This window comes from Podarcis vaucheri, assembly GCF_965113315.1.
Source record: "Podarcis vaucheri genome assembly, chromosome: 6".
NCBI lineage: Eukaryota > Metazoa > Chordata > Lepidosauria > Squamata > Lacertidae > Podarcis > Podarcis vaucheri.
Genome location: NC_138764.1, coordinates 75484624 through 75509351, shown reverse-complemented (window position 1 = coordinate 75509351; position 24728 = coordinate 75484624). Strand labels below are relative to the sequence as shown.

The 24728-nt window shown below is 42.8% G+C and overlaps 2 protein-coding genes across 8 annotated transcripts in view; one reads left to right on the top strand and one right to left on the bottom strand.

Annotated features, from left to right (window-relative positions):
* The window catches only part of UQCC1 (ubiquinol-cytochrome c reductase complex assembly factor 1), a 42732-nt gene extending 29186 nt beyond the window's left edge, over positions 1-13546 (top strand). For all 4 annotated transcript variants that reach the window (XM_082227501.1, XM_082227502.1, XM_082227500.1 and 1 more), the window contains 3 exons: positions 9346-9423; positions 10244-10357; positions 13269-13546. In XM_082227501.1, the coding sequence (XP_082083627.1) occupies positions 9346-9423; positions 10244-10357; positions 13269-13403 (327 nt within the window). In that variant the 3' untranslated portion in view covers positions 13404-13546. The remainder of the gene's footprint in view (positions 1-9345; positions 9424-10243; positions 10358-13268) is intronic.
* Positions 1-24728, bottom strand: part of CEP250 (centrosomal protein 250) — a 137028-nt gene that overhangs the window by 97353 nt on the left and 14947 nt on the right. For all 4 annotated transcript variants that reach the window (XM_082227473.1, XM_082227467.1, XM_082227474.1 and 1 more), the window contains exon 3: positions 24647-24712. The gene's annotated coding sequence lies outside the window, so the exon portion shown is untranslated. The remainder of the gene's footprint in view (positions 1-24646; positions 24713-24728) is intronic.

Sequence of the window (24728 nt, the reverse complement as noted above, 5' to 3'; positions counted from 1 at the left end):
TGCGGTGCTTGGAATGAACTAGTTCGGTTTAACCAAGTTCACAAAATTCATTTTAAAATCTCAGAACTACATCTGAAAGCAGTTCCCATAAATGCAGGTGAACTGAACACGAATCAAGTCCATTTTGGGGTAGAACTTTGAGGTGTGTCTCTCTCTCTCCATCATTAATTTTTAGAAGGAATTTGAAACTTTCTTGTTTACCCAGGCATTTGGTGAATACTAAAGAATACTGTTTGCAACAACCCTGAGATCACTGGATGGAATAATATTTTTAACTGTAGCTGTTTTTAGAATACTTTAACTGTTTTAGAATTCTTGTTTGAAATGTGGGTATGTTTGCCACCCTGAGTTTTCAGGAGGAGAGGTGAGGTATGAATTCAATAAACAAATCTTCACTATTGAAGATACAGTATTTGAGTTGTTCTCTCAACTTGACAAAGTATGGAAACTATTTCTCATTCGTTGGTTTTCTTCTTTGAATTAGCCCCAAGATCATACCTTATTCTTCATGCATTTGCTAAAACCCTGGAGGGAAATCAGAATCACCCTAGCTGGCTCTCAGCTCTGCACATTTACTGTTCTTTCCCGCAACCTTCATACATTGGGTGAGAGATGAGAACAGGTCCTGCATACACAATTTTACAGATGTAGGGCCTGTATGAGTGATGTGAAACCATGTTCACACATACCTGTTCTCACATTGTACCCAATACGTGGAGGTTGTGGGACAAACAGCCACAGTGCCACTTCTCTCAACATACAGCTTGAGGAGAGCTCATGTCTATTATTCTTAGTCCCTCCTGGTCTGCATCCCAATGAAGGTGCATGTCTGGCACAGAAAACTAATTCAGTGTTAGATTTTGCATGTAAAAGGTAAAGGTCCCCTGGATGCAAAATGCTTCCATCAGTCTCTTCTATTCAGCCCGAACAGCCTTGGTTTTTTATTTTTTATACCAAAAATGCCAGTCAAAGCCCACAGATCTGCCCTCACTTCACTGCAGATTTCTATTGGGTATATTTACTATGAGAATGGCAATTCCAACTCCAAAATTGCAGCTAATGAGCACATACAGAAGATAGTAGACCAAGCAAAGGGGGAGGGGGACTGTGAGAGTTGTAGGCTCATAGACTGTATTCCAAACATCCACGTCTTACAGTTCTGTCTTTTGTGCTACTCTTCTCTTACTTGCGGTCAGAGGCTATAATGTTCATTAGGAGTGCCAATACATCTCAGTCAGTAAGTCAGTATAGCGAGGGTGGCTTATATAGATTTCTTGGAATTGCCTCCACCCAAAGCCACATATTTGTATGAAACAGATTCCATGCTTCAAAAGGTCAGTTCCTAGTGGTGGGAAGATGGGCTGGTATAAACAGTAGTGGGTAGCTCATTGGTTACTGTGAAAGGGCTTTTCATTGGTAATTTGTCTGTGAAAGGTCAAATAGAATTTACATCATTGAAAATTATGGGAAACTATGACAGAGGTACAGCCACATGAGAAGGTGCTATGAGGTGATGTTCCACATACTGCTTCTGATCATCCTGGGTTCTCCTGATTTAGCATCAGGGTATAATGATTGAGCCCTCAGATTCTTTTTTTTTTAAAGTGCCATGACCCTCCCTCTTGTGAACTGTTGTAGAATCATAGAATTTAAGAGTTGGAAGGGGCCAGCCCCCTGCAATGAGGGAATCTTCTTGCCCAACGCAGGTCTTGAACCCTCAACTCATGAGATTAAGAGTCTCATACTGTATTGACTGAGCTATCCCAGAGAAGATCTTGCTCCTAGAGCTCAACCATACTGTCATTCAATGTTGATAGTACTCTTCTTGTGCCTCCATCAATCTGCTGTCCATATGATGCTCTTCATATCTCTGCCTTTCCACACCCTCCCTTGTTCCTACTTCTTTTTCCTTTCTAAAGTTTCTAAACCCATTCTTTCTTAAGTCTCGCATTTCTCCAGTAATTCTCCAGTTGTGCTCTCAACTTCTTTTGACATTCAAATGTATTGTTTCGTGTGTGTGTGTGTGTGTGTGTGTGTGTCTGCATGCCTTTAATCCTCCCTTTCCTGACTGCACTGTTTCCCACTTTCTGTTACATATCATTAAATTACCTCCCAGCACCCATCCCACTACTTCTGTTGGTACATTTAAATTCCTAACATAGCTGCCCCTTCATTTGTATAGCTAACCAAACTCCAAGATCTCACCACTCTTTTTCTGCAGGATGTGTTCTAGATACAGTGGTGCCCCGCAAGACGAATGCCTCGCAAGACAAAAAACTCGCTAGACGAAAGGTTTTTTCATTCGCGATTTGCCTCGCAAGACGAATTCCCCTATGGGCTTGCTTCGCAAGACGAAAACGTCTTGCGACTTTGTTAAACCGTTTAAACCGTGCTTCGCAAGAAGAAAAATTCGCTAGACAGCAAAAATTGCGGAACGAATTAATTTCGTCTTGCGGGGCACCACTGTAATAGATTTTCAGCTGATGGGTTGGGACCTGCTGCAATGTTATAACCCTGTAGAGACCTAGAACAAGCATTACAAATATACAGCATTTGCCAAAATCTCTAATTCTGCTCTTCAGATTTTGAAAATGGTTTTTGAATTTTAGGTTGAGATCTGAAATTTAGCCTGTGTTCTGATGCTTTTCATTAGTAAGCTTCTGGATTTCATTTTTGAAATGGACAGGCCAGCTTTACAAGGGAACAGCAAGGAGGCTGCTATCCTCCCTTGTCCACTGAAAGCGGCCCAGGAATAATAATAATAATAAATTTTATTTATATCCCGCCCTCCCCAGCCGAAGCCGGGCTCAGGGCGGCTAACAACAATCAAATAATCAGTCAAATAATCACACAATCTAAAAATATTTCATTATAAAAATTAATTAAATCAAATTGATGGCAACCAATTAAGCAAAATTCTGTGCAGGTTGCCAGAGGAGGGAGTCAGGCTGCACCCTGACCAAAGGCCTGGCGGAACAACTCTGTCTTGCAGGCCCTGCGGAAAGATGTCAGGTCCCGCAGGGCCCTAGTCTCTTGTGACAGAGCATTCCACCAGTTTGGAGCCGCAGCCGAGAAGGCCCTGGCTCTAGTTGAGGCCAGCCTAACCTCTCTGAGGCCTGGGACCTTGAGGATGTTATTATTTGCAGACCGTAGGTTTCTCTGTGGGGCATACCAGGAGAGGCGGTCCCGTAGGTACGAGGGTCCTAGGCCGTATAGGGCTTTAAAGGTTAAGACCAGCACCTTAAACCTGATCCTGTACTCCACCGGGAGCCAGTGCAGCTGGTATAATACCGGATGAATGTGCTCTCGCAGCGAAGACCCCATAAGGAGTCTCGCCGCGGCATTCTGCACCCGCTGGAGTTTCTGGGTCAGTCTCAAGGGCAGCCCCACGTAGAGCGAGTTACAATAATCCAGTCTGGAGGTGACCGTCGCATGGATCACAGTGGCTAGGTCAGGACAAGAGAGATAAGGGGCCAACTGCTTAGCTTGGCGGAGATGAAAAAATGCCGCCTTTGTTATAGCTGTAATCTGCGCCTCCATAGAGAGGGAGGTATCGAAGATTACACCCAAACTCTTAACGGCCGGTGCTGGCACTAATTGCACCCCCGCAAGAGATGGGAGTTGCCCCCTCGATCCCATATCGTCCCGCCCCAGCCAGAGGACCTCTGTCTTCGAAGGATTTAACTTCAACTGGCTCCCACGTAACCATCCAGCCACAGCTTCCAGACATCTGGTCAGTGTGTCTGGGGCCAAGTCAGGATGGCCATCCATCAACAGATAGAGTTGGGTGTCATCAGCATACTGATGGCAACCCAGCCCAAAACTCCGGACAAGCTGGGCGAGGGGGCGCATAAAGATGTTAAAAAGCATCGGGGAGAGAATTGCACCCTGAGACACTCCACACACCAAGGAGTGGCGTGATGACAATTCCCCCCCAAGCGCCACCCTCTGTCCCCGACCAGAGAGAAACGAGCGCAGCCATTGAAGGACTGTGCCCTGGATCCCCACGTCGGCAAGGCGGTGGTCCAGGAGTTCGTGATCGACCATGTCAAAGGCTGCTGACAGATCTAGAAGAATCAGCAGCCCCGACCCGCCTCGATCCAGCTGCCTGCGGAGATCATCTGTTAGGGCGACCAGAGCCGTCTCGGTCCCATGACCAGCGCGGAAGCCGGACTGGAATGGATCCAGAGCAGATGTTTCATCTAGAAACCTACCAAGCTGTTCAGCAACCGCTCTCTCAATCACCTTACCCAGGAATGGAAGATTCGAGACCGGGCGGTAATTGGATAGATCTGAGGGATCTAATGATGTTTTCTTTAAGAGCGGACGCACCACCGCCTCCTTCAGTTCCCCTGGGAATATCCCGGTGCCAAGGGACAAATTGATGATATCCCCCAGGGGGCCCCGCACCTCGTCTGGACACGCTCTAATCAGCCATGACGGGCACGGGTCAAGAGGACAGGTGGTGGGCTTTCCAGCTTGGAGGAATCTGTCCACATCGGCTGGAGATATCCGGTCAAAGTGGTCCAATACTGGACCCGAGGACAGTCTAGGGGCCTCCAGTTCCTTTATTGTATCCAAATTAGCAGGGAGGTCATGGCGGAGCAACAGGACCTTCTCTGCAAAAAAGCTCGCAAATGCCTCACAGCTGTGTGTCAGATTGTTATTTAAATTTGGCTGTCCTTCAAGGGACGTTAAAGACCGAATTATACTAAATAATTGCGCCGGGCGAGAGCTAGCAGATGCAATGGAGGCCGAGAAGTAAGACTTCTTAGCGGCCTTCACTGCCATCTCATAGGTTTTCATAAAAACCCTATAAGATGTTCTTGAGGCTCCGTCAGGAGCCTGTAGGAGGAGCTGAGTGATTCTCAAGCTGCTGCAGGCCAGATGTTACCTGCAAGCCACTATTTGCCCACCTCTTGCTTATATGTATTTCATCCACACCATTAAATACCAGCAAATACAACATGACATAGAAATCTCAACTGTTAAATAAAACATTTGTCAGCAAATACCATGATGTACAGATAACGTATGGTAAATTATACAGCAGAGTATTTTAAGAGAGGGAGAGAGAGAACAAACTTGCGAATTGCAGCTGTATTCTGAACCACTTGAGCTCAATTATGTTATTGCTTAAGAAAACTAGCTGGGGAAGATGATCCTTCTCTCTGGGATTGTGGTGGTGGTATCAATCAGCTGCCTAAAAGTATATCATATCATTAAATGAGATCCAGTTAACATGCAAAAGACTACATGTCAGTGTTATGTGCTAATCACTTATACCCCCCATCTATAAACTGAGGACATAAAGTAATTTAGCTATAACATCTTAAAGCAAAGCTTTAAGTAAGCAGTTAGTTCTGCAAGTGAATCAATGAATGACGACCAATTTATCATAAATGTTATCTCATTTGTTTCCCCCGATAATGATATACTTTCCTAGCTTAGCCATGTGTACTCTTATCTTACCTTTCCCTCAAAGATGTTATGAATTGTCACACTGTGCTTCTCACTGCCAGTCCCATTCATTTAAATGGGAAAGTTAAGCATGTGCTTAACTCTATCATCAAACTCTGCAGTGCTTTAAGGTGCTTAAACTTGGCTAGATTGAACTACAAATGTGCAAGTTTGAGGCCTGTTAAGAAAGCCTAGCAAATAAAACGCACTTGGTATTTAGCACTGGCAATCTTTATTTTGTTGTGGCAATTTTTGCTACAAATTAAGAATCACATACCGCCAAAAGATGAACACAGCTAAAGAGCAGATGAACACTTTATCATAAAGGGTCCTTTGCACATAATTTTTTTCAACAAAATTGAACAAACATATTGGATATTTGCAGAAACTGTTGCATTGGTGGGACATAGGTTTTGCAACAAGGGCACAATGTGTTTACATAATGTATAAACAAATGTTTAAAACTTAAGAATCCTCCAGGATTCTCGACATCTTACTGTGTAACTTTTTTGTGGTTCACTTTCCTTCTTTTCCTTTTAGTTGAGGGCAGACGTAGGGCAGAGAAGTAATTTTTATTCACTTCAGAAAGGTTATAGTAATAAAGGAACTCTTGTTAACATCAGAGAGCATGGCAGCCAGGAGTTTTCACAGTCTGGCATTGTTTATTTTACCAGCAATTTGGAACCTTCTGCACTCTTAAAATATTGGCAAGAAAATCTTTAACTGTTAACTGTTTTGTGGCAAGCATGAATATGATGCCTTGGGTAGGAGGAGCGCTTAAGGGGAGCTAAGCTTTATTTGATCTAGAAATCCCTCTACATTTGAGAGAGGAGGGGGAAATCCTGCAGTGTATATGACAATATTTCAAGGCTACATATGAAACTTTCACTTTTGCAAATGCAATGTTCAAATATAACCAACGTTATGGGCAAACATTGTAATGTGACTAGAGATTGAAAATGTTTAAGACAAATGTATGACACTAGAAGACATTAGGTGAAAACTTTGATAAAACTCTGTATTCAGATGTATCAATAAACTATTATTTATTGTTACAGGAACAATCCATAACAGTCCTTGGGCTCCCAGGCTTGCCCCTCCCACCTCTTCTTATGGTACTACAACCACGAGGAAACTATAGGAAACTATTGTTTCTATTTTTGATTAACAGCAGTTTAGCATTGCACCAGAACCCTACACTGTGGTTAAACTTCACTATGGTGTATTAAAAGAAACCAGCTTTGTAGCCCAAGGTTTGAAGGTGGCTTGTTTCAATAAACCATAGTTAAAGTTAACTACACTTTGTTCACATTTAGTTGTAAAGGAAAACCACAGTTAATACAGAGTGGAAGAAAAAGCTTCCAGTCTCCTTACAGCCATGCCTGAGGAAGACAGTGGAGGGGGAAGCATGAGAGCTTGAGATCTTGCTATGCCTGAATGCAGCTAAGGTGTCCCTCTATATTGTCCTTGATAGATACCATACTGCTAAGAAACAAAAATAAATTTTAAATGAGTGCCATTGAAATCCTTAGGCTGAGAGACTGGGAATAGTTCTTAAGCCCTGGAGCTCAACACATTTACCTAGGAGTAAGTCCAGGTGAATTAGTGGAACTTACTTCTGAGTGACTTGCTTAAGACTGAATGGCTTCTTTCAAAACTAAATAGATCTCAGTGGTCTTATATGCAGGTATACTCCAAAATTGCTATGGAATTCTTGGATATAACTTTTAATATATACCCTTTGGTGAAATTCTGAAGATTCCATCCACCTAGTACAGTGGTACCTCGGGTTAAGTACTTAATTCGTTCCGGAGGTCCGTTCTTAACCTGAAACTGTTCTTAACCTGAAGCACTATTTTAGCTAATGGGGCCTCCTGCTGCCGCTGCGCCGCCACTGTACGATTTCTGTTCTCATCCTGGAGCAAAGTTCTTAACCCGAGGTAATATTTCTGGGTTAGCGGAGTCTGTAACCTGAAGTGTATGTAACCCGAGGTGCCACTGTATTTGTTGTTCATCGCTCCTAAGAATCCTTGTCTATTTTGAACCAAAGCAGGTACTGGAGTCCAAGGTCTGTTTTTTGACAAAGTGTGAAGGAGCTTAAATTTACAGGAGAAATCCAGTGGCTATTAGCAGCATTAGCATTGAGTAGCAGTTTAAACTTTTCTAGTGCCCTTGACACTTGAGACAAGCTTGTAGTCAGTGAAGTCATTTCTATTGAAAGCCAGGTGTTGAGAATTGCCAGTGCTGGGAAGACGGGATTGAGAAAAGAATGTTTCTAAAGAACCCTTCTTTAAGTTTATTTACTTATTTTAATGAGATGGTGTTTCTCTAGTATTAACCAGTTTCCTCCAAATACTGCGATAGCCCTCTTAAAAAGCGTGATGTTATCCAGGATACTGCCCCCCCCAATGTAAGAGTCATATTTTTATTTATTGCCATGTTTATTTAGCTTTGTTATCTCCTTATTAATCTCTTTCTTAAAGCTGCTGCTTTTTGCTTTTATATAGTGAGCTGCTCCCCTAGGGATACAAAGTCCAGGACCTGTCCCTGTAATGGTGCTGTTTATTTTCTTTGCCCCCTTGCAATTGCCTGCTGTAACATTTGTAGTATGTGTTAAGTAATCCTTAAGGTAACATTTTTATTATGTCATAAAAAGTGCATGGCAAATATATTATAACTCATGGAATTTGTTTGTTTTAAAAATGGAAGGATAATTTATTGAGTGTGTTACATGAGAGCTGCTCCCCCTTATTAGAGTATAGAAATGCTGCTTATTTAGGAGTATGTTCTATTGAGAAAAGCCATGGTCTCTGACATGCCTAGAAAGTACAAGCCTGGTTGGCTAAAAGTGACATCATAGTTTATGTACTCAATAAAAATTTAATTAAGTCATTACAGAGGTTGCAGTCATCATTTAACCCTGTGATTTCTTCTATTTAGCGCTTTTTTCATTAAACATTCAGTAATAGCCCAGTGACCAAATCTTGATGGCCTATAAAATATATGCATGAATTTTCATAGTTTATATAAATGGAAAAATATGAGTAACTGACATAAAAGAACTTTTTCCTTGTGGTTCCACTGTATGCGTGTATTATAAAAATAATGTTATGAAGGATAACAGTTTAATGGAGGACTATATATAAGCCATAGGTTTGATAGTATGACATGAACTAATTAGCTGTTGGAGGGGGGAATTATTACAAGGCAGTAACCGCAGGGCTATATGCATATTAATAGGGCTTTGATGACATCATTGATGAAGCAGTACTGGTTTCTTTTATCAAAGTGTTGAGATTTGTGTATGGTGTTATTCATAGCTTTCTTTTGTGTGTCAGATTCAGCAACTGATGGTCCAGCATGATCTTTGGGGGCTAGACATTCAAATTCTGCTCAGTCTCCCTTTTACTTATAGTAAAAGGTGGCCCAACCGTAATCTGCTGCCCTTCAAACATTGCTGCGTTCCATCTCTTGTCAGGCCCAGCCACCATGACCAATAGACAGCAATGGTGGGAGTTGTAGCGTAGCAAAATCTGAACTACCACAGGTATCCCACCCTGTCAATGTTGAGTTCTCCGAGTGGCTTCATGTAGTTTACTTGCCATATTAGGAGCCATATTTGGAAGATACTCTTCCTGCCTTAGTTTTGTTTAGTAGTATATTGCCCATGCATTGCAAATACATGCAGAATGTGGTGCTGAACGTGCACCTTCCTTATGTATTCCAAGGCTCTTCTGTGAAATTCGTTTATCCAGACATGTTTCCACCAAACCCTGGCCAACAAGGGTGCTTGTTCTGTTCTATCTAGATGTGGGTTGGATAAGCAAGAAACTGCTCACTTCTGATTTCCCCAATACTACTACTGACTGCTGTTTTCTTTTTCAGATTGATTCTGTTGCCCTGAAAACGAGTATGAGAAGCATGACAGAAAATTTCTATGCAGCTATTTTTGGATATGATGAGGTAATACTAATGTATGTAGACAAGATAAATGGCAGGTGCATATTAAGCACTACGAAAAAGATACATTATTTCTGTGCTGAATATACTGTGTTTTCCAAACCATAGAGATTATTCCAATGGAAGTGTGTTTGTTCATACTTGCTTGTCTTGGCTAATTTGTTCTGCTTCTGCTAATGATGCTCATTGACTAAAGCTAGGGAGTGTGATGTGGTCGTAAGGGAGCTGTCTTTTGCCCATATCGTGCTGCATGTTAGTGGGGAATGTGTTGTTCATAGGTAGCATGAATCCGGGTAAAGATTTTGTGCCTCATGCAGACTTTTGTACAACTTGTTTATTTATTTTTTTGAAATATAGAGTATCAGCACCTGATCCCTGAGGCTACTGAATCTGCTTCTCAGAATTGTGCCCAAGTTTTCATCGGTTTCATCACTATATTTGCTGCTTGTTTTCCCTCTGCTAATAAGATCTCTGATGCTTTGTCTTCTCCTACCAATAAAGGAAGGCAATGTACACACCATAAAAAAGCAGTAATAGTAGTAGTACTCATATGCCACTTACAAGCCAAAACGGCTTCCGATCTGTTTACAAGTATAAAATCAATTATAAAATATATACACACAATTAAACTACACAATAAAAAGCTAGTTTAAAAGCATAACATTTAAGCTGTTATTATTGGAAAGTTTGAAGCTGTATTCATACATTGCTACACTTTAGAGACTAGAGGGAATGTCCAGCTAAATAGCCATTTGTAAGGTCTGAAACGACTTCCTATTTAGTGTTTACATTTTCCTAATTTGCTGTTTTTCTTTCGTTTTAGGGAATTTTATCAGATGATCATGTGCTTGCAGCAGCCATCTGGAGAAATCTGTTCAACAAGCATTGTGAAGACCCAAGGCAGCTGGAAATAATGGTGGAATATATACGCAAGCAGGTGGGCAACTATTTATAATGTGGATGTTCTCACTACATTTCAAACAATATGCATGTTTGGTGTACTTGCAACTGTGGAATAATGGCCTTTCTTCACACACACCCAATTCCTTAACCATTGTTAAGCCTTTGAAATCTGCTTCAAACACCAGTTTACAGGAACTTATTTTCAAACATGGTTATGGGCAGCATTGACACAATCCTTAACCAGGGGAAAGCATGTAGAAATACCATATTTTTTCATGTATAACACGACCCCATGTATAAGACGACCCCTACTTAAGGGAGCCCAAAATTTAGAAATCATTATTTTAAAGTTGTTCAGTTTTGGGGGAAATCACCCCAAAAGCTGTTGAGCTTTTTTTGACCCACCGCACCTCGGAACAGCCTTGTTTCTCCAGTCAGCTCACCCAGTACTTATTGTATAAATCTGTGTATAAGATGACCTCCAATTTTTGACTAAAGGGATATTGTCTTGTACACAGAAAAATACGGTACATGGTTCCAATTCCTTAACAGTGGTTAAGGGATCAAGTTTTTTGTCAACCTACGTAGGCTCATGTAAGGGCAATTACAGAACAAACAAAGATTCAAAGCCATATGGAAATTGTCCAGTCACACCTAGCAATAATTTTACCATCCTACTAACCATATATTTCAGTACCCTAATACCCAGTAGAAATGCTTTTCTAAATGTAAAGCGTTTTTGCAGGGGTGGGGGGTTGCAAACATCATTAAAGCAAAATGAGATATATTCATTTTAATGAGATAGAGTTTTTGCTTTGTAGAAAGAAAAACCACCCATAGAGGCAAAAAGGAAATGGCATTTGAATGATCCCTACCACTATAAATGAAAACTGATATACAAAGAATAAGATCTGTGGTTTTGATTACTCTAGATGCCAATCACCTGCTCATAGGCAATTGGCATAATGGTTAGAGTGTAGGACCTGGACCAGGGAGGCATATTGGAGAAATCATCATCATCATCATCATCATCATCATCATTTTATTTGTATGCCGCCTTTCCATAGTTAAAACAATGCTCAAGGCGGCTTACAACATGACAAGATTTACATAATTACCAACGTAACAAAAGTCATAAACAATAAATAGAACACATCAAAAGTACACAACCAAATGGAAAACAATTTCCACATAAATCATAAAATCTAAAACTAAGAATACAGTATTAATATCAATCACAATTTAAAATGATATAGATAAAAAATAATAGCAATTAAAAACACACACACAAAAAACAAAACAGAGGCCTTTCTGCCCAGCAGCAGCAGTAGTCCTTTATGGAGCCCGTCAGGCCCCGCCCCAAACCAGGTGGAGAGAAGCAGGTCAGTCCTTAGACTTCTGATCATCAGGCCAGTCATTCTCCACCTAACCTAGTTTGTGAAACACTTAGGCTAAAATATGGTAATTTCATGAGCTTCTTGGAGGTAGAATGTGAGATAAAATGCATTTGTTTATCACATTTATCAGATGGATTACTCTAGCAAGCAGTATGTAGGGGCCATCTGCTCATTGGAAGCCAATATTTTCTATTTGTCTTCAGATTAGAGAACAGCTCAAATCTAAACAGATACATGTTGTACAATTGCCTTTTATATGGCATTATTATATGGCATTATTTATCTTACAAGGGTGGTGCTGTGGTCTAAACCACTGAGCCTCTTGGGCTTGCCAATCGGAAGGTTGGCAGTTTGAATCCTCGCGATGGGGTGAGCTCCCGTTGCTCTGTCCCAACTCCTGTCAACCTAGCAGTTTGAAAGCATGCTAGTGCAAGTACCTAAATAGGTAGCGCTGCAGCAGGAAGGTAAACGACATTTCTGTGTGCTCTGGTTTCCATCACAGTGTCCCGTTGCACCAGAAGCAGTTTAGTCATGCTGGTCACATGTCCCAGAAAGCTGTCTGGACAAATGCTGACTCCCTTGGCCTGAAGAGAGAAGAGCGCCGCACCCCATTGTCGTATTTGACTCGACTTAACTGTCCAGGGGTCCTTTACCTATTTATCTTACAAATGTCTGGTTTACTTACTAACACCTGGTGGCACTGTGGTCTAAACCACTGAGCCTAGGGCTTGCCGATCGGAAGGTTGGCGGTTCGAATCCCTGCGACAACGGGGTGAGCTCCCTTTGCTTAGTCCCAGTTCTTGCCAACCTAGCAGTTCAAAAGCTCGTCAAAGTACAAGCAGATAAATACCGTATTTTTCGCCCTATAGGATGCACTTTTCCCCCTCCAAAAATGAAGGGGAAATGTGTGTGCGTCCTATGGGGTGAATGCAGGCTTTCGCTGAAGCCTGCAGAGCGAGAGGGGTTGGTGCGCACCGACCCCTCTCGCTCTCCAGGCTTCAGGAAGCTATCCGCAAGCAGCGCCCCCCAGGCATCGGGCTTCGCGCAGCTCTCCCACGGCTGGCAGAGAGCTGCCTGTTCTGGGGTCGGGGGAAGTTCGGGCTTCCCCCGCCCCAGCCCTGTGCCTGGGGGGGGGAATATATATTTTTTCTTTATCCCCCCCCCCCGCAAAAAAACTAGGTGCGCCCTATGGGCCGCAAAATGCGGTAGGTACTGCTCCGGCGGAAAGGTAAACGGTGTTTGCGTGCACTGCTCTGGTTTCGCCAGAAGCGGCTTAGTCATGCTGGGCACATGACCCAGAAAAACTGCCAGTGGACAAACGTCGGCTCCCTCGGCCTGTAAAGTGAGATCAGCGCCGCAACCCCAGAGTCGTTCACGACTGGACTTAACTTGTCAGGGGTCCTTTACCTTTTTTTAACCTGAAATACCATGAGATCCCAAATTCCCTCTCTTTACTTCCTTAGTGGTTGCACAGGTAGAATTCTGATGAGAGGTATCATATTTAGAATCTCTCTTGGGTGACTTGCATTATTTTGTTGTGATTGTCAGGTGCAGCACCTGGATGCTATTCCTGGAGAAGACCTGCTGCTGTCTGGTGAAGTGACCTGGCGCCCCCTTGTGGAAACAAATGCTCAAAGCATTGTGAAACCTGCTTTACCCACATATAATGATGAAGGACTCTGAAATCTTCATCACCCTGCTTGAAAACGTTTGCTGCTGACTGTGTTTAATTCTATATGTGGAACAATTCCTGGAAGTGAGACTTGATTTATACTGTGGGGATTTCCAGGAAAGAAAGGAATAAATGCTGTATTTGCTGTTTGAAAGAGTGATTAGAACTCCTCTTTTTGTAATTATTTTCACCTTAGAAATATTAACATGCTACTTTTATAGTATTATATCTGTGGTTAAATGCTGCTAGTTCATTTCAGGAATCCCTCTCAGTTCCATTATCTGGTTGTTCCAACACACAGGTTCTTGAATGGAGCTTCCTTTTCTTGAGAGCAAGATAGTTTACCAAAGTGACAGGCAATATGCTTTTCGTCTAGTAAGAGGGGACCAGCTGTCTAAACATACCATAATTCTGTCTTCCATAAAACTGGTAAGCACAAGCATGGATGTGAAAGACGTTCTTCGGTACAAGTATTGTGCGTCTTGGGACAAATGAGAAACTAGAATTCCAAAGCTTGAAAAAACACGGAAGTTTTTGAAAGGATTGCCTGCCCTTTCCCAACTAAGGTTAGTATGAAGCTGAAATAGTGAGGGACAGTTTCCTTCCCTGCCTCTGTAATAGTTTTTATGACCCAATAGATGGAAGAGTTTTTGTTTCTTTTTTAATGACCCCATGGGAGGCAGAGAGCCAAACTAGGCATGATAGTAATGTGCAGGTTTTAAAAAATGCAGAACATCAGCTGGCATTAATTGGGAATTTCTTTCCACTGAATGTTCCATCTGCATTTGAGAAATTTACCTGAGGATTACAGCATGGGAGGAAGGTGTTACATTTCTCCTCCATGCCTGATGCAATCTTGATTATTGTCAGCCCCACCCTAGCTGATGCTATTTGCATTTTTTAAAGCTGCACATTATGCTTGTCATGTCAGGCTGGTTTGGGCCCAAGACTTGTGACTAAAAAACACTTCAGGGTTCTGTGTCTCCAAACTCTGTTCTGAAGGTTTTTGCAGTATGAGCAACATTTCCTATTCTTGGGTTTGTTTTGCTCAGGTCACCTCTTTATAAAATAGTGGCTCAGGATCCTACGTGACTAACAAGAGTTCATTCGCTTCAGAACAGCCCTTGTATGTGCTGCATTAAGGAGGTTAGCGCATTATTCCATTCTAGAGGCACAACCTACTTTGTTTCTCTTATGGTACAACATGTAACCCGAGAAACAATTCTCATGTTTTTCCTTACCATGTAATGCCTTTGCTGAAAACCTGGAGAATAGTTCTCCACACACATTTTAAAATTTGATCCAAATAAATGTACTGAAAACAATATAGAAATAAGTATTTCATTTTGTACAGCATGCGCATTCACAGAAGTTGGATTTTGATGCTTAACCAGGTCTATGCATGTGTCTGTGCTCTTCCTCATACCTTCCAAAGGGCTGTCAACTGTTAATCCTCTTGGGGAGACTCAAATATGACCCACAGCACACAAACCTGCTCTTCAGTGGGAGAATCCAGGCAAGCAGTCTTATGTTCTGTATTTGCTACTGGCAGATAATTATGTGATGGGGTGGACTAGAAAATGCATTATTTAGTGCTATTATTCCTGGGGAGGTGGTTGCATGAAAGAAGCTTGTACTTCTTTTAAGTAAAGGCAGACGTCTTTCAATGACTGGCTTTCGCAGAAGTTTCACCCTAGCTGCCTTCCTGGTAATTGTCCTGCTCCTCTCCTCATTCATTATTGTAGGGATGGGGAACCTTCAACCCTCCCAGCAACCCCAGCCAGTATTGCCCAATATCAGGGATGATTAACAACATTTGTCACAGGTTACCAACCCAATCCCTGCATTTTTTGGAAAAAGTGTTGAATTAAATCTGTTGCACCTGTGTACCTATTAATAGAAATTAGCTTCTTTTAAAAGCTTGCAACACCACTATCCCTTGCTGAGACACACTGAATCAATTCTGTTGGGGGAGGGGGTGTATGGGTACACTGGTAACTCTACAAATTCAGTGTGTTAGGGGGAAATGAAAACCGAAGCCCCAGCTCCAGGCTCAGGAAGCAGGCATGCATGGGAGATGTGTGCAAATTAGTATGAAGACGAGAAAGAACAAAACTACAATGAAATGAAGTGCAACAAGCTGGCTGCTCTGAATGTAGCCTTAGGCCTCTGCTCCAGCAACAGCTACCAATTTTCTTTGTACAAAAAAAAGGTCAATTTGTTATTTTTTCCCCCAAAGCAAACTTCCTCAGTTTAACTTGTTATAAAATGAGTCATATAAAGAAACTTTATATGTGTGAGGTATATTCCACTTCTGTGAAAACATTACAAACCAAACATTTTTTTCTCAGTTTATTTAAGATGCTTTTGTTGCAAACTGAGCTAAGGAGAGAAAACCTCTTATGTGTGAAGTATTATGCAGTGTGTGAGAGAGAGATAATAACACCTTGTAATTCATTACAGCTGTGTTGTATTTACATAAAAGAAGGCTTAGCTGTGTAGGAATTTGCTGATTAATTTATTTTTAATGGGAGTGAAGTATACCTAGGACCAAAATAAACTTTACTGTGTGTATCTTGCTGCTCCTGGAATAGATGGAAAAAGTAATGGTAGATATTTTGGCACAAAGCTACATACATTAATTCATATTCAAAATACTCACTTAAACATTAACCCCCCACTCCTGAACCCAGGACTGTCTTGTCATCCAGCAATGCCTTGGGAGTACAATACTGCCAGCCAACCTTAGTGGAGGCCTGGATGCACCGGTACAAAGCTGTCATGCATCAGATATGCAGTTTACAGTCTAGAATTGTTGAAATCTCACTTCTAAGCCATGGGACCATGTGGAGCCCAGGGGACCCTGACCTCAGCATGTCTAAATACTATTGGTTTTGTTATTGGCTACTCAAATATTGGCACCTCTCAGTGAATTGAGTGTCAAGTTCTAGATCCATATTAATATTCTGTGGCCCCAGAAAATGCCACATGGCTAATGAGTGTTAAAATGTTATGATTATAGAAAGAAAGTGGATTACAGCTGTAAAGATTAAGTTAAAAGAAAAGAAACGAATACAATTAAATAAAATTAAGGGTGAGGATTTGCTGAATTAAATTTGAAATTGGAATACAGAAAGGGGAGGTATGAGGAGGTCGGTGAAGTAAGTTTTAAGAAAATAAGGTTTTGAAATTATACTTGTTTGTTTGTTTGTTTGTATTTTATAATTTGTGAAAACTTAATAAATATCTTGAAAAAAGAAAATGCCGCATGGCTGTTAAGCTGCAAATGGAGGCAAAAGAGAAATGAACCATGAGAGTGATATCTTGGCTGTCGGTGTACAGTTGCAGTCAACAGAGGAAGGTAAGATACTAGTGACGTGGACTGGTTGTACACAGATGAGTGGCAGGAGGAACCAGCTGGGGAAAGACCAAGGGAAGAAGGCTTAGAGCCTGGGGAATAATGGTGGTGGGACAATGATGAGTGGTCAGAGGGAGACTAATGGGAAGAGGAGGGGTTGGAAGCTGAAGAGGTAAACAGGGCTTAGTGAGCAGGGAGGGTCTGTGGCAGAGAGAAGTCTAGAATCAGAGGCAGAGGCTGAAGCAGGAGGAGGGAGGAGGGAGGCCAAGAGGCAAAGATGAGCCAGGCTGGTGAAGAGTCATGGGTGTCTACCCCTCCTGCTGCGACAAGCTTCCCCTCTTCTCCCAGAACCAGAAGAGGCATGAAAAGGGCAGAGGAGAGGTTGGCTGCCTGCAGGCGCAGTCTCTGATTGCTTGGGGAAATCCCTTGAGAGAAGGAGACTTAAGACGGCTGTGAGGAGGTGGGGACTTTTAGTCTCAGCAACTAATTTTCATTAATTTACTCCATAATTTTCATAGAGCAAGACCACTGGGAATGCCTGCTCTGCTCATTATTCCTGACACTCAACTAAGTCTGTAGAGATCATGTATTTGCTAAAAACAACAATTTATATGTCGCCCATCTGACAGTTGCCCCAGCCAAAAAAGAGTTAACTCCAACTTTGAACAGTGTGATTACTGATTGGTAGGCTCTTGTGACAATTTGGTTGCAAGAAGCACTGCACAGATTGTTAATTTGTCTCACATATTTACAGTGGGCCCAACACAGCACACAGTCCTACAGTGAGCCATCTAATATTTGGAACCCTATAGCTACCAATAATTTCGGAGTTGACAGGGATAGGTCTTTCAGCCATCAAATGCCAGAGTTAACTGAAATGCTTCACAATTCTTCCTAAAGTTAATAATGAGGGAAATTGATAGATCTCACTAGGGAAGACATTCTACAAATGGGGAGCCGCCACCAAAAAGGCCTTCACACAGGTAATCACCAACAGGGTCTCCCCTGCTAAGTATAGGAGCCAAGATGGCTGGTGTTGGGTCCCAAGCCATTTAGAGCTTTATCTGCTCATACTAACACCTTGAATTGGGCACGGTAGCTCATTGGTAGTCAGTGCACTGCTCTAAAGACAATGATCCCATTGGGCTGTCCCAACCTGGCAGCTACATTCTGCAGTAGCTGAAACCTCCATACTGTCTTCAAGGGTAGCACCATGTAGAGCACATTACAGTAGTCCAGGTTGGAGGTCACCAAAGCCTGGACCACTGAAGCCAGGCTAACACAATCCAGGACTGGCCATAGCTGATGAACCAACCTAAGCTGGGCTAGGACTCCTAGCCACAGAAGCCACTTGAGACTCCTGTGACAGGTTGGAATCCAGAAGTAGTCATGGACTACAAACCTGTTCTTTCAGGGGGAGTGCAGTGCCTAAGTCCCAGACCCACAGACCTCCTTGTCAGGATTCAGCCTCAGTTTATTGACCCCCATCCAGCCATCACAGCCTCTCCTGGTTGTGATGGAATGGGAGAGAGGAGAGAGAGAGAACTGCGTGTCATCAGAATACTGATGGCACCAGGCTCCAAATCCCTGGGTGACAGTTCTCAACATTTTCATATACATAATGGACCCTTGCAGGACCCCACAGCTCAAAAGCCATGGGGCCAAGCAACAGTAGGCAGTAACTCAGCAGGTAGGAGTAAAACCAATATAATGTAGTGCTTCCAGTTTCCATCTCCCTGAGTCCCTCCAGAAGGTCACCACGGTCAATAATGTCAAAAGGTTCCTGAGTGGTCAAGAAGGGTCACAGTCCCCTTTTCTCCCAAGAAAGGTCATCAGTCAGGGTGACCAAGGCTGCATTGGTGGCAAAATCAGGCCTGAAAGTTGAATATATCTAGATAACCTATTTTCTCCAGGTGCACCTGCTGCTGTCAGCCACCACCCACTGGATCCAGAAGGGAATATTAGAATATTAGAGATAGGCTAGATCCAGGGAGGACCACACTTTTGAGGCAAATGCATGTTATCCTCCCTTGCCAAGAGTGTTTTAGCACAAGGCTCTGATGGCCTGGACAGGGGTTTGGGGTTGAAAAGGCTGGGCCCTTCATAACCAAGTGGGGGATTTGAACTTTAGTCTTTCCAGCTTGAGTGTAACACATTGACTGCAGGTGGTTCTGCAACACCTGGGGGCAAATCCTAGCATAGTCATGAATTTGCTTAGATATCTAAATAAGGCTCTATGATTTAATCGAATTAGAATAGAGGAAGAGGTTCACTGTGAGCCAGTGTGGTGTAGTGGTTAAGAGCGGTAGTCACGTAATCTGGGTAACCGGGTTCGCATCTCCGCTCCTCCGCATGCAGCTGCTGGGTGACCTTGGGCCAGTCACACTTCTGTGAAGTCTCTCAGCCCCACTCACCTCACAGAGTGTTTGTTGTGGGGGAGGAAGGGAAAGGAGAATGTTAGCCGCTTTGAGACTCCTGAAGGGGAGTGAAAGGCGGGATATCAAATCCAAACTCTTCTTCTTCTTCTTCTTCTGTGAAGGCATGTAAAATGGAGATTATGAAACAGCTGGCACATTAAGAGCGCTATATGCATCATACCTCCTCCTGTGCAAACAATTGCAATTTATAACTGAAAGGTGTCTGTTGCAACATGTCTTTGAAGCAAGCCTGTTCCATTTCCTACAGCAGTCAGTGGACAGTACACTCAACTGTGCTCCCATGTCTGTTCACTTTAGACAAATGTTACCTTTTAAGTTTAGGGTTCCAATATGTGAGTATGTAGTTATGTTTTTCCTCAAACATTTATTGTCAGCGGCGTAGCGTGAGTTGTCAGCACCCGGGGCAACGCAAGTAATTTGCGCCCCCTAACCCGGGGCAAGGCAAGTAATTTGCGCCCCCCCAACCCCTAACCTGTGAGTTGCCGCTGGCGCTGCCGCCCAAACGATGCCGCTTGCCCGGAGGAGGAGGGGGGCAGAGAGGCGAGGAAAATGCAACATGGCCCAGTAGCTGCAGCGGCGGCGGCGGAGGCGGGGCTGTGAGGAGGGGCTGCCTGGCGCGTCCTCCGCGGCGAGCACTGAGAGCCGCTGCCTGCCGGGCGCCTTCAGCCCGGACGCGCGCACAGCTCATCGGTTCTGCGAGACATGCGGCTCTGCTACAGCCTGCGCCCGAGGCTCTTCGGCGACTCCGGAGGCAGCGAGCGCCCCCCCCCAGATGTTGCGCCCGGTGCGGCCAGCACCCCTGGCACCCCCCACGCTACGCCACTGTTTATTGTTATTTAGAAGATTTCTATCCTACTGTTTGGCTACAAAAATGTTTTCTCTTGTGATAAAATAGCCTCAAAGTTTCCTGGAACGGGAATTGGTTGGGGGGAAAGTTGATGTCGCAATTACTACCGAGAAGGTAGTTAAAAAATAGTCACTGCATGCTTGCCAAGATGACAGGCAGATACTAATTTCACACAGCAGCACTTTTCAAAATGAATCAGAGGGTGTGACTGAGTTTTTGTTTAGAAAGTTCCAGTAGGCATAACCGAAAACCATATCAATAGATTAATTTCTTGGGGTGTTTTTTGTACTTTTAATTTGATGGTGCTGTACAGTCTTTCTGTGCATGGTTTCAACAACCCTGCAAAATAGGCTATTGTAGGGATTTGATATAGGTCCAACGTTAGAAAAAACATCCCATGGAGTTAGCCACCATGTACTTCCTCCTAAGTTTTATCACAGAATTTTTATCACATAGAATCATAGGGACCCCAAGGGTCATCTAGTCCAAACCCCTACAATGCAGGAATCATAGCTAAACTTGGTCAAGACCACCCCAAGAGTATCACTGCAGAGCAGTGACTGCAGGGCAGTAGATAATACTGCCTATTATTTCTAATTACTATTATTATCCTCATTAATACTGTTTTTGAATGTGCCACCAGGGCTGTAACTATACACACCTAGATGTTTGCAAAAATGTCTAACAACAACATGTTGTGAACAGTGCGTGTCTCCTTCATGGCTGGGACTCTCTTCCTTTCATTAGGGATTTTACAATATTTTAATATTGCAACTCACAACTGCATGCATATCTATTTATCTAGCATCGATTCAATGGGGAAGCTCCAAGCTGCTACATTGGTGTATGCTTGCTTGCTTGCTTGCTTTCTCTTCCTCTCTGCCTTCATCTCTTCTTATACCTGCTAGACTCACAAGCAAAGCCAAGATCTACTTACTCTCCAAGCCTGCTTCCATCAATTGCTCAATTACCTTCATTAGGGCAGTGTTCTTAAACTTTGGGTCCTTGACTATTGTTGGACCACAACTCTCATAATCTCCATCCAGTTTAGCCAGTAATGGTTGATGGGAGTTGTAGTCCCAATAACATCTGGGGACCTAGGGTTGTTGAACACTGGATACGAAAAAATGGCCCTAGGAAGAAGGCAGAGTTATTGCTATGCTGTACCTTCATCCCTGACACTGTTGCTGTGTTGAAGTGAGCAGGGCTGGATCTGACCTCTCCTCTTGCTTGCAGCATGGCAACAAAGCTCTCCACATCACCCTACCCTGCAGCCCTTCCTTCCTACTGCCTCTATCTCCCCTTGGGTGAAGAGCAAGGCTGATTCAGCTCACAAGCTTGGCCTCACGCCAAGAGCAAAATGGAAGAAAGGGTTCTCGGCTCCAGCACCACAGCCCCAACAAGATTGCACCCCCCATTACCACCACACCAGTGTTGCTATCATCATCATCATCATCATCATCATCATCATCATAGCAATGGAGGAAACTAATCATAGATCTCCAAATTTCATGTCTTGTTTGACCATAAGCTGGGTGGACTTGGAAGGCTTAGAAATTAAAATGATGTTTCCCCTAACAAAGGCCATCCTGACCAAAGTAGCACCTGGCAAACATGCCTCTAGATATGGCTTCCCTTTTTTAGGCTAGGTCACATCACCAGGACACCATTAGTAATTTTGCAGCTCCAGCCCCTTTTATGATGAGTACAGTGCCTGTGGTGGCAACAGAGGAGGAGAAAGAGGCAGAAGCTTGTGCTCAGAAGCAGTATTTAAATGTGATGGTCTTCCAAATTCATGTAGAAGAGGGCTATCAATAGCTACTAGCCATGATGGATCTGCTCCCACAGCAATGCTTCTGTGTACCAGTTGCTGGAACCCACAGGAGGGGAGGGTGCTCTTCTGGTTGAATCCAGCTTGTGGGCTTCCCACAGGCATCTGCTGGGCCACTAGGAGAAGATGATGCTGGATGAGATGGCCAATTGGCTTGATCTAGCAGGCTCATCTCATGTTCTTATTAAAATGAATGCAAACTGCTAAAGCAAATCAGTGTCTGGGGTCCAAAGAGCTTACTGAGTGAAGGGAAGACACTTCAGCCCTGCCTCCCTGCTGCCCAGATTTCGACCCCCACTGAAACCATTGCATCACATCCCAGAGTGTTGTTGGCCTTTAGGAGTAGCTTTGGGGGAAAGCGGGACAAAGGACAAAGGAGGAAGCAGGAAAACAGAAAGCTTTGTAAGCCAAAGTACACTTGGGTTGCTCTGATTCCAGACGTCACCGTTGAAAAATGAACATTTCTACATGTGTAACAATCGGCAATCATGCACCACCATATTTTTGTAATGCCCACAGTTCAGAAACATTGATAAAAATGCAATAGTTTTAAGTAGCTATATGTCAGTTCTAACTGTCAGCAGCAAGGATTAATTGCTGCTCTTGTATCCAAAGGCAATATGCTTTGCAAACCTTAACATTAGGTTGTTATTATTAATAAGAAAATGTATCTGGAATATGCGCTAAAGACTAGAAAATACTTCAAATACCGGTAGATTTTTTTCTCCAACTTGGTGCTGTCTGGATATTTTGAACTATAATTCACATCGTCTCTGACAATTAGCTATACTGGCTGGGGTTGATTGGAGATGTAGTTCAAAACTTCTGGTGCGTACCAAACTGGGGAAGGATGCAATAAACACACACACACACACACACAAATGGAATTCAGCCATGGCTGATCCTTAGGAAATGATCCAACCAAAAAAAGTATAGTAAAGCTCCATTTACTTCAATAGGAAATATACATGCATACATTCAACTCTCTCACTGAAACCAATGCAACTTCACAGTGTATATTCTGCCCTTCCTTTTTTGTATTTCTATTTCTATTATTAAATTTTACATACCGCCCTGTACCCGTAGATCTCAGGGCAGTTCACAACATAAATGTTTGTTACTAAGTAAGGAACACTGAATATCCTTGGGGGCAATGCCTGCTCTTATGGGCATTTTCATATACAGTGGTGCCCCACAAGACTAATGCCTCGCAAGACAAAAAACTCGCTAGACGAAAGGTTTTTCCGTTCGCGATTTGCCTCACAAGACGAATTTCCCCTATGGGCTTGCTTCACAAGACGAAAACGTCTCGCGACTTTTTTTTCTTTGACTAAAAACAAAGACATGTTTTGTTTATAAAGTTAATTTATTTTCCCTTAAATTTTTGAACTGCTCTTTACAGTATGTGTGACTTTAAAGAGCAGTTAATAAACTGTTGTTGTACCAAATTTGGCTTTGTTTGGACTTTTTTTGACCATAGGAACGCATTAATTGATTTTCAATGCATTCCTATGGGATTTCGTGCTTCGCAAGACGAAAAATTCGCTAGACAACAAAAATTGCGGAATGAATTAATTTCGTCTTGCGGGGCACCACTGTAATGCATAATGTATGCTATTTATATATCAATATTAGCAGCCCATGAGAACAGTATGATGTAACAATGAGCAAATACAAATTGATCAAGGCTGGCACTACCATTAGGTAGAGAGGCAACTGCCTCAGGCAGAAGGTGCTGCAGAGTAGCAATGCCAGCCCTCTGGCTGTTTCTCTTAAGCCCACCAAATGTTCCCTCTTCTTAGCTGGGGGATGCCACTGGGTATGACTCATGGCCTCCACTGAGACCCCTAAACTGGCCTGCTGCCTCAGATGCAGTGCAGGAGGCTATACCATTGCCAGTTCAACTAGCTTCTGTACATTGAATGGGGAGCAGCACCATTTTGACCTTTGCCTCAGGCAACAAAATGTCTTGGGCTGGCCCTGAAAGTGATAGCAGAAGCTGCTTATGCATCCCCACCACCATATTATCAACATTGTTTAGACATATTAGTTGCTTGTTACCTAAAATGTATTCAAGAAGCTTACATTTTTAAAATACACATAAATTCATAATATCATTTAAACGTCATCTCAAACTTTTTAATTTTCAAGTGAACACCTACAATTCCTTTTTTAAAAAAACAGCACACATGCAGCCCATAACAGCTGCAGGAAGCCTTAACTAGCACCAGAACAAAATTGACTCAGACCGTCAAAAACCTAGTGGAAAAGCTAAGTCTTTACCTAACATCAAAAATATGTCAGTGAAGGAGCCAGACAGACCTCACTGGGAAGAGCATTCCAGAGACAAGGAGCCACAGCCGAAAAGGCCCTCACTCAACATCACCCTCCAAGTTTCCCTCAGAATAAGTTCCAGAGGAGAGCTTCAGATGAAATAACCTAGAAATAGTCAGAATGCTGACTACACTTGTCCTAAATCTAAAAATCATGGTTATTAAAACATTGTGAAAAAATAAGTTTGCCTAATACTTTTCTGGTGCACTTCAAAGAAAATATGTGTTCTGGAGACCCTAAACAACCACTGCCCAGCCCTGAATTACAGCAATTTGCAGAATTTATTGCACAGGTGTGCACCCATTAACACCAAAAGAAAAAAAGAATACTAATGTACACTAAAGAATGCACTATCATCTTCCTTCCTATTTTGAGCCTGGCTCAGTGTTACTACATTCTTTTTTCATTTGTGTATAGTTATTATAGTCACATAAATCCACACTGACCTTAGAACAGGTCCCAGCATTCCTCTTGAGGCATGAGAACTGCCTGAACAGGTTTCAGGGTTTTGACTGCAACAGAGAAATT